The 10,099-nt window shown below is 44.1% G+C and overlaps 1 protein-coding gene across 2 annotated transcripts in view; it reads left to right on the top strand.

The window, feature by feature from the left end:
• LOC147035498 (uncharacterized) overlaps positions 1-3,482 on the top strand; it is an 11,280-nt gene extending 7,798 nt beyond the window's left edge. Inside the window, exons 2-4 of one of the 2 annotated variants that reach the window (XM_085899337.1) lie at positions 156-302; positions 994-1,082; positions 2,245-3,482. In XM_085899337.1, coding sequence (XP_085755463.1) covers positions 156-302; positions 994-1,082; positions 2,245-2,905 — 897 coding nt within the window. In that variant the 3' untranslated portion in view covers positions 2,906-3,482. Of the gene's footprint in view, positions 1-155; positions 303-987; positions 1,083-2,244 lie in introns of both variants that reach the window. The other variant, XM_085899326.1, reaches the window with a different exon arrangement.
• Positions 3,483-10,099: the final 6,617 nt, after the last annotated feature.

Below are 10,099 nucleotides of genomic sequence, written 5' to 3'. Positions count from 1 at the left end.
ATTCTCGCAAAGTGAAACATTGAACTGAACCATATTTGCTGCACAGTAATAATTGGATTTAAAAAAAGTTTGTTATGTGAGATTGCTTTATGAAAATGAGATTTGCTGACATCTTCCCGGTTTGATGTTCGAATTTTCTTTCCACCTCCCTGTAGGTTGGTGACGTGTACATCCCCCGGGACCGCTACACTCGAGAAAGTCGTGGCTTCGCCTTTGTGAGGTTCTTCGCACGCCGGGATGCAGAGGACGCCATGGAAGCAATGGACGGCCGACTTCTCGATGGCAGAGAACTTCGTGTGCAGGTGGGAGCTGCCGACCAGCTGGAGGTTCGAGGTTCGTGGTTCGTGATTGGTGGCACGAGGCTGGAGGGAGGAGACGGCAAAAATCAAAGAAGTGTTTCGAGGCTGGTGTTTTGGAGGCTCGAGAAAGGGAGGAGACTTCTGGCTCGAGGTCGGAGACAGCAGGGGGAGAAGGAGTGATTCGAGACTTGATGCTGAGGCCAGCTAACAAAGGGGTTTCTCAGCCAGAGGCTGGAGACGGCAGAGGGCAGAACGAGTGGTTTGTGATTCCACCCGAGAAGGGAGGGGGCGACTGGATGGATGTTGCGGACAGCGAGGACGCGTTTGTGGAGGACGTGGCGAAAATGCTGGGATGGCATAATTATTAATTCGCTCTTACGTTTAGACTTCCAAGTTTGCTTTGACCGTTGACTGACATTCCGTAGGGATGTAGTAACTTTGAGGGTTGCCTGGTGAAATTCCACAGTGGGGATAGTTTACTCGGCAAAACCCTCGTATCCTGCGCTGCTGAGTTTGGCGAGCCGTGTGTCCTTCATGTTAAATTTGGTAGCCAGCCACCAAATGGGACAGGCATGTAGAGACTGCTTTGTTGTTGTTTTTTCCCATTGAGCTATTCTGTAATTTTGTTTTTCTTCTCAATTTCGCAGACATCACTAACTTGCATTCCGGTACGATTTGTCAATCTGAGATGCAGGTAGCCCGTCATGCTCGCCCACCTGATAACTGGCGCCGCCTGCCTCCTGCCGCACAAGCCCCTCGGCGGTATGGCAGCTACAGAAGCAGGTAAATGTGATTTGTCACTACTTAACATTGCTACCCAGAAATAAAACGTAGAAAAGGCCCTCAGAAATAAATTGGAACTTGACTGATATTGTCAACCATTTTTCTTCTTTGCCACTAATGGTAGTTCTGCATTGAAGTCTTCAACACAGGGAATTGTCCAACTGTAGTCCAAACAAGCAGTTAATATTTTTGATCTCATAGAAAATGCATTAGGTATGTGATCTTTAGTTGTACTTGATTTAGGTTGGCACAACCTACCTGTCACTGTCCATCTGCATTCCAACGTGATACTGTCCAATGGCTTGTAAATAGTCAAAGGCAGCATCTGTTGCCTTGGGGACAGGTATCTACTCCAAAACTATCAAAAGGACCACGTCCAGAAGATTTGCCTTTTTGACTATTGGAAAGTTTCAGGTTGTAGTGCAGATGAACAGAATGGTTTTTGTTTGCCTCTTCCATGTACTTCCACGCACCCGTGGAATTTTACGTACGTAAGTATTTCTTTCAAAGGTATTCCCACGTTTTTGTACTGGGTTTGCCTGCACACTTCAGTGCACGGATTAGCATCCCAGTGTGCATCGTAGTGTGTTCGCTTGCAGGTGCGCAGGGCGTTCGGGTTGATGAGCGAGCATGTAGGTGTGTTCGCGTTGGCGTTCTTGCCGGAGTTTGCGTGTCTGTCTGCGTTGGCGTTCATGATGAAGTTTTCGGTTGGTCGTGCCAGTTTGCCTGGCTTTTTAATTCAAATTAGCGACATACCTACCCCGCTTCCCTTCCTCCCATTTAATATGCAAGTCAGAAGTCATTTTGTACACAAAAAGTGCATAAAATGCAATCAAATTGTCGGAAATCGTGTTATTAGCATTTTAAAGTTACTTGGTCAGTTTGAAATTGTTCTATGATTCAAAGCATTGTTCTTTTCTTAAAATTTTCTTCTTTTGACATTAAATTGATATTGTGTTAAAAACAATTTTCTTAAAGGGATGTTAAAGACAACAGTTTTCCATAGCGTAATATTTTGAGCAAGTTCTTATGTTTGGGGCCTGTCCTGTTTTGGTCAGTTGTACTCACTCTATTATTGGTTAACCTTTGTTACATGTTTGGCGAATTCTAACATTCTCCATTTTACTCATTTTGTTTTCAATCCCTGCCCTTCATATTACAGCAGTTCTCGGCGGAGGCGCCGCAGTTACACACGGAGCAGCAGTCGTTCACGCTCAAGGTCCCGCTCAGACCATCGCCGACGACACCACTCCAAATCTCGGTCTCGTTCGCACTCGCGTGGCGATTCTCAATCTAAATCGCGCTCAAAGTCACGCTCAAAGTCACGAGAGCCCTCCAAGTCTGATGCAAAGAGCCGTGATCACTCAAAATCCCACTCGAAATCTCGCTCTAAATCGTACGAGCCATCTAAGCCAATGGAAAAAGATAGATATGGCTCAAAATCGCGCTCGAGATCCCGTGAGCATTCCAAGTCTCCAAAGTACCACGGGAAAGGAAAGTCATCTGATCGTGATTCTAATCCCAAGACGGAGGGCCGGACCAGGTCGAGTTCTCGCTCTGGTTCAAGATCACGCTCAAAGTCCAATGAAGACTTTGACCTGCCATCCCAGAACCTCCGAGATTCGGCTTCGCCCAAGTCGCCCTCTTATCCCAACTCTTGTGACAAGATGGAAGACATGTATATTATATCGCAGTCAAAGTCGCCTTCCAAATCGAAATCTCGTTCCAAGTCTCATTCTAAATCTCACTCCAAGTCTCGTTCCAAGTCTCGTTCCAAGTCTCGTTCCAAGTCTCATTCTAAATCTCGTTCCAAATCACCTTAACGTTTCGATCATCTGCACATTTTTCAGTTTCCTTAACTGACGCGTCATCAGAATAACTAACGGGAATTTCTGTGCATCTCTAGTTCTTCACATCTGTGTGCGATCTTTCCATTTCTGTGTTGTCTTACCTGTGCTTACTCAAAAGCTTCCGCATCCTTTCCAGAAACATCTCGCGCTTTCTTCCCTAATTGTGGGATTGTTCCTCGGCCTCATACATTTTCTATCAATGTGGGTTTTAGTTTTCTTTTTCGTATTTCTTTTACATTCAACATCGTTGAGCATTTGTGAAAGTAGTTATGATTGTGTCTAATACTACCAAGAACGTTTTTCTTGCTTACACAAAAAAATTTGGAGTAGCAACTTGTTAAAAATACATTTGATTTGTGCTTTATTTTTGTCAACAAAACTACTTTTAATCTTTTGATTATTGTAATGGCTGATAAAATCTACATGTCGAGTTACAAGTTTATAGCCTCGTTTAGTCTTTTTTTTTTTGGAATCCGACATTTGAAGTTATTGGGTTGGAAAGTTCCACTGTAGATTTTTTTTTTGAAGGAAATAAAGCATCTTCATCTGATTTTTATTTTTCTGTTCTTTTTCGGTTGTTGTGTTTGTTTTTTTTTTTGTTTTTTCTTTATAGGACAGTCGCTTCATCTGTAGGTACACCAATAGACTTTCAGCAACACCAGCTGAAATGTTCAGGTAATGGGCTTGCGGGATAGCTTTGAGTTGTCTTGCCTCGGTTCGAATCTCGACCCAACTATAAATGACCACCCTGGTGTTTCATACGCCATGCAAGCTGTCCATCAGAAGAAAGTTCAGGCAGAAGATCCCGCTGCCAGCACTGGTCGGTGGATGTTTAAAAGAATCACTCTTAACAGGTGTAGGCCAATTATCACTGGCATCTTGAACAGATTTCATACTCCTGCCCAAATCACCTTCAAACTAATGGCAGGTTTTGCCAGCCAGTTCTAGAAATGGAAGCCATAGGCATACTGTCCCTCTCTCGCCTGCCCATTGGGGCCTCAAACAAAGAAAGGAATGTTCAATGTCCTTTGAAGCATCTTTAACCCCTCTGAGGTTTTCCTTTATTTTAAGGCTTTTTAGGGTTGAAGATTAATGTTGCTGTCGACAACCATACTTTTGCTCGCAATCATAAGATCACAGGGTAAGTGATTGCATTGCATTTATTTGGTTTCTCATATCCTGATTTTGTTTTGAAAAGTCAGCTGACCAATCATTTTGAAGCCTTTTTTTGGTGAAAGTTTCTGAACGTGTTCAATGTGAAATCTGCCTAACCGTTTTAAATTCTAATTTGCAGGTAAAATCGTAAAAGCAAGAAATGCACATCACCATCATCATGGAACCTTGGAATCCTCGTTCAAATTATTAAACACCATTATGGGTTGTAACAAGCAGGGACCTGCAGAATATTTGTGTAATGTAAAATATGACTTCCAAGTCAACGATCCATCATCCTCTCTCAACCCTCTCAGGCCATAATTCATCATCCCCTCCTCCTGAATTAGTCAAGATTCTCATCCCAACCGTAATGCTTGAATCTCCTACCACAACTCCAGAACCCCCTCCCAATTTTGTCCCAACCCCACCTCTATCCTTCCCTCCTCTCCCACTCATGTTCCCAAAAGTAAATCGGTGTTCCCACAGCGATAATTGAATATTTGAGGCCCCGTGAGGAGGTGTGATGTAAGCGACGTTTTTTAGTGATATTATGATAGGCTCGGATGATAGGGTAAGGGTTAAAATGGTGCTATATGGCGTTAACTCCAAAATGGCCGATGTGTCCCTTACATCACGCCTCACGGCGCCTCATTTCTTACCTTATCCTCGAATATTAAACTTTCTCCTTCCCTATCATGCTATCACCGCCTTCATAGAAAACTCGATTTAAACAGCATGTCTCCGACATATCATGGCCCATCGTGATCACCTCTCCAACTTGGAAACTCCAAGGAATTGCAACTCAAGTAACCATGAATGGCATCATTTTGGCAACAAAGGACCCTCAACCAGTTGTCTTCCTCATGCACATATATATAGTATATACACACACCGTTAAAGGTAAATGACTGATGTTCTCTTTCACAATCTCGTGAGATTCTTGGAACTCCTTGAACAAAGACCTCTGCAATGACTGGAGCCATTTTATGATCCCCAATGAAGCCATTTTTAAAGAGAAGGGAGTTGGAAATAATAGCATGTACCTGTGGAACATCTGTGGTTAAAGCCTTTCTTGAGAATGCCACAAAGTTATTTAGGCAGTGTATAGACAACAGACTACTCTCGATTTGTCCCATAACAAAAATACGGTTTGAAGCAAAAACATTACCGCTGCCTGTGTGCATCTTCATGTATACTAACAAGTGTGTGTGTGTGTGTGTGTGTGTGTGTGTGTGTGTGTGTGTGTGTGTGTGTGTGTGTGTGTGTGTGTGTGTGTGTGTGTGTGTGTGTGTGTGTGTGTGTGTGTGTGTGTGTGTGTGTGTGTGTGTGTGTGTGTGTGTCCCTCCAAAGCCATAAAACTTAGCAGCCTGAAATTTTGCATGCACATGAAGAAAACTCCAAGGAAGTGCATGAGTGAAAATTGTATTTGGGTTAATTGAAACACTCCTTTGAAGATAATTAACTGCCATATTTAATTATATCCATTATGAGGCGCATCCTCGGCCACCTTTGCTCTTGGGGTCTTCAGGCATTTCTTGGGTAACCTTGCTGGAGTCTGATGCCACCATCTTTTTTGGCCTGCTCAACAATGCCTTACCTTGGAACAGGCCGCAACAATTTCTTCACGATTTTTTTTCACTTTCCCGGCTCATTATCAAATGCCTGTTCATCATAGCTATGAATCGCTGGGTACATCGCTTTTGTAAGTGCTATAGTTTTTAAATTAGGAGCGTGGAGCGATTTTATGATACAATTTTCCACGATCTACTCTCATGGACTAATTAAAATACATCATCGAAATATTTCAGTTTTGAGGATCGGATATCGTCCGGATTAAATAAGTGTCGAAATCTGGAGTGAAATCTGATAATTTAAAGAAATAACGAGTCTTGTAACTCAGCCTGCATACTTATTTACTTTAAGCACGGCCATGGTCCCTCCTCCATATATACACACAAGAAAATGTGAAATTTCCAAAGCATTAAACTTGTCTTTTTCTACTGTACGGAGAATTATATTGAGTGAACGAAAAATTTCGGAATGTGCCAAAATTAACCAGCTTCATTGAGTTGTATGATTTAATGCATTCACTGCTTGATATCGCGAACTGTCCCCCAGAGGGACTGCTTATCTATAGCGTCTGCCAAATCTGTGTCTATTTTCGGTTTCGCGAGGTGCTCTACAAGGAATCAAAGTAAATCTGGTGAAAAACTGACGTTTTAAAATAAAGTTATGCTTGCGCGAACCGTGAACAGATGTACCACGTGACGCGTGCACAGATGAGCAGGCAACATGGCGGATTATCTGCAATGTTTATTTCACAGGCGATTAAACTTTGCGGTGTCTCCATGATTGTTCTCCATTAAACAGTAACTTATCAACCATTTAATTGGAGTGCTTGCTTGAGTGCTTAAGCCACTTTCCGAGCGCCTTATAGTGGATAGCGGTACCGTGCTATGTCATTCTGAGCGAATCACTCGCTGCAGACGCTTTTGTTGTGGCACATCATTCAGAGCGAGTGTTTCGTGCTCTTTATCCTGAGTGAGTGGTTCGTGCTCCGTCATCCTGAGCGAGTGGTTCATGCTCCGTCATTCTGAGTGAGTAGTTTGTGCTCCCTCATGCTGAGCGAGTGGTTCGTGCTCCATCATTCTGAGCGAGTCGTTCGTGCTCTGACATCCTGAGCGAGTGGTTCGCGCTCCATCATGCTGAGTTCTTATTCGTGCCTGTTGTTTGTGGCTTTTATGATGTCCTTAAAAACAGTCCCTTGAAATGATTTTTAATTTTGTTTGATTGCCAGCCAGGCAGAGTAAAAATATTATTTCACTCCTCTCTGTGCATGCGAGATTGGGACAAATTCCGAGCCAAAGTACTGCTAAACGAGAAAGTTGTCTTCCTATTCGTGTTCAAAATATAACATTGAATTGAAATAAGTTGTTCCTCGAGCACAAACTGTTGATTATAAACTGATTAGATGGATGGATGGACATGAACCAATTGCTTAAGCCCACTTACACTTCACATGTGTGGGGTAACTGGAGCAGCACTCAATAGAGCCCGTACCTCTGCCAGGTTGAACAGTTTATGTTTTGTATCCCATCGATCGGATCTGGATCTGGACCTGAACCAAAATCTAATTGACTTGTTCTTGTGACCTCCCCAACTCATCCACCAAGTTTTGTCACAACTTGTCCATAACTTTTTGAATTATCCTGCTATATATCGTTTTTGGCCCAATTGCTCAATGGTGAGGAATCACTCAAGAAATTCTGGAATCCAGATCTGGGTCTTCACCAAAATCTAAACAATTTGTCCTTGTCACACCCCTAAACTGTTCACCAAGTTTCGGCTGAATCCATCGACAACTTTCTGAGACATCTTTCTCACAAACAGACAGGTGTGAAGACATAACCTCTGTCCACCTTCGTTCCTGGGAGGTAATGATTGCAGACTTGGTGTAAACTACACGTTCTTCACCCACGTACATTGAGTCTCATTTCGTCTGTGCCTCAGAAGCGTTGAGAACAAGCGTGTATTTTTCCGTGCAAGAAGCCAGACAAGTGCCAAATAAATCTTACAATTGTAGTCACTGTGTACACCTGGTTGATCATGTACAGTGGCAGTTGGTGATGAAGAAAATGAAGTTTGGGGAAATATCAACTCACATGCAGAAAATAACAGGAGAGGAACGGGGAGGGAGGGATTGGGTGGGATGGAGTGAGAGTTGCCTTCTTTGCATTTAAATGTGATGAGACCTTGATGCTTAATTTCAGTAACATCCACAATACGTAACTTTTGAAATGACTTGAAATGACGTATGAATGTGAAACAAGGCTTTTCGCACATGCGGTGTGTGTGTGTGTGTGTTTGCACTGATTCGCTTCTGCTCGACGGGAACTTTTAACCTGCCATTACTTGTGTGAAATCTGTGATTCAAATTGTCTTTTAAACATAATTTTCAGCATTTTGACGAAAGAGGGGCAATTTCAGAATGGTTCACCATCACTGTCCTGTTCTCGAATGCAAATCAGACTCACGGAAATATAGGGATACGAGAAATACCGTGGATGAGAGGTGCCGGATTCGTACAATTTACTGTTGGTACAAGCGAGCAAAAGCAGTGGCTATAACGCACACACACACACCGCTTCTTCTTTTATGATAAATGGAAAAGTCGTTTCATTTCTCTTGTGGCCCTTGAATCAAACAATAAACATTGTTACGGCTCTGGAAACCATATGCATTCAAACATACAGACGTTCCTTTTCAACGTTGGATCTTCCCCTTGATAAGTCCACATATGGGGAGGGGCGACGGGCCTCCCGGTTTGGCCGAGGCCCCGCCCAGAAAGGGCGGATCCCATGAAGACCCTGTCCAATCGGGGCGGACGGTGACGTCTGTTTCACAAAGCCCCCGCCCCGTTCGGGGAGGTCCATAAAAATACGACGTGATCCTCAGAGTGGAAGTTTTTTGGAGGAGTTGAGTTGGTTGGTGTGCGTCGTGCGGTTTGAGCTGGAGTCTGGGGCGTTCGAGTGGAGTTCTGCATTTTGCTGGCGTTCGTTGGAGTTTTCCTGGGTCCCTTCCACGACCCTGATCTCCGCCCTGGGACTCCAACTGCTCCGCTCGGGTTCCTCCACGGGCACGAGCCCCACGCGTGTGACTGTGGGCCGAGCCACACGGCCATTAGCAGGTGCCGCACCGTAGAGCACCCCCTCCCTTAAACGTGCAAGTACCCAAGCGAACTGTGACCCCCAGCTGGTCTCTCTCTCTCTGACTGCAGGAGTCTTTTAATTGGGTGGTCGCTAGACTACCCTTATTCTCAGGTTTTCCTTCTGTCTGTTTGTATGTAATGGACAGCTCTGGAGGCCAGAGGAGTCCACCGATTTTGATGCAACCTGACTGGTAGGTTAATACCAGGATCGAGTTGTATGCTTTTGAGCACCGTTGCTATGGACGCCACCATTGCCTAGCAACGGGACTTTGAAATTTTTGAAAAAATCCGAAAAATATGTTTTTTTCGAAAATCAAAAATCAGCTTCCGCGCTTTTATGCGCACTATAATCAACCTCTGTCAAAAAATTTCAGCCCGATCCATCAAAAACTATGACTAGTATGCAATTATATTACCATATGCTTTCACCCCAACGTTCGCGTTGGGATTCCCTAACGAAGGGTTAGGGAATCGAACACAATTATGAATGGACAGTTGCTCGTCATGTTCCTCTATGGAACAACGAACTGCAAAAATGCCATCTGATGTGTTCTCTTATCTACATATTTCAAATTCGCCTTAGTCTCGCGACCACCCATGTCGCTTACCGGCTTGTAAATCCTTTGAGTGCGTCTTGTAAGTGGAAACTACGAGTATTTTTGAACATTGTAAATTCTTGCTTGTATATTCCACGATAAGTCTTGCTCTGGGTCTTCTTTATTGTAAAGAAATTACTGTAGAAATGTTCTCAGTTTGTTTCCGTCCTTTCTTTCATTGGTCCAGCATGGTTCGAATCTGAGTTTTAGCCGGGTTTTTGTTCCCGTTAATCTGTTCATCCGAGCCGGCACGGCTTTGGCAGTTCCGCTCAACTCCACCCAAACCAGAGTTGGTCGTCGGTAGTTGGAACTCTACTGCAGTCGGTAGAGTGACCCGGTTCGAGCACGACGTGCCGAGAGCATGGTTCCCCGGTAAACGACACCGCGTGGTTAATTAGGTAAATTGGTTCAAGACAAAAAAGACCCTACGCTGGGCGGTTGAGATATTGGCGTTCCACGGTCGGTTAAGCGACCCGCCGCCTCGTCGAATTATCCGAGAGGGACGGCCTACAATTCCGGAGAGTCTGGTGGAAGGCGACGTAACCTTCCCCACCTAGTGATCGTTCTCACCACCGGACCTCTGGCCCACAACAGTTTGGTATTTAGGAGTGAGATTCGAACCCCACGCCTCCACAAAGAAATTTACGGGGCACCAAACTGGCAACATTTCGGTGTCAGGAGATGGGATACTCATTAAAAAAAAAAAAA

Source organism: Eptatretus burgeri, chromosome 1, assembly GCF_056783735.1.
Source record: "Eptatretus burgeri isolate ZD-2024b chromosome 1, Ebu_testis_v1, whole genome shotgun sequence".
Lineage (NCBI taxonomy): Eukaryota > Metazoa > Chordata > Myxini > Myxiniformes > Myxinidae > Eptatretus > Eptatretus burgeri.
This window is presented reverse-complemented; position numbering and strand designations above follow the sequence as displayed.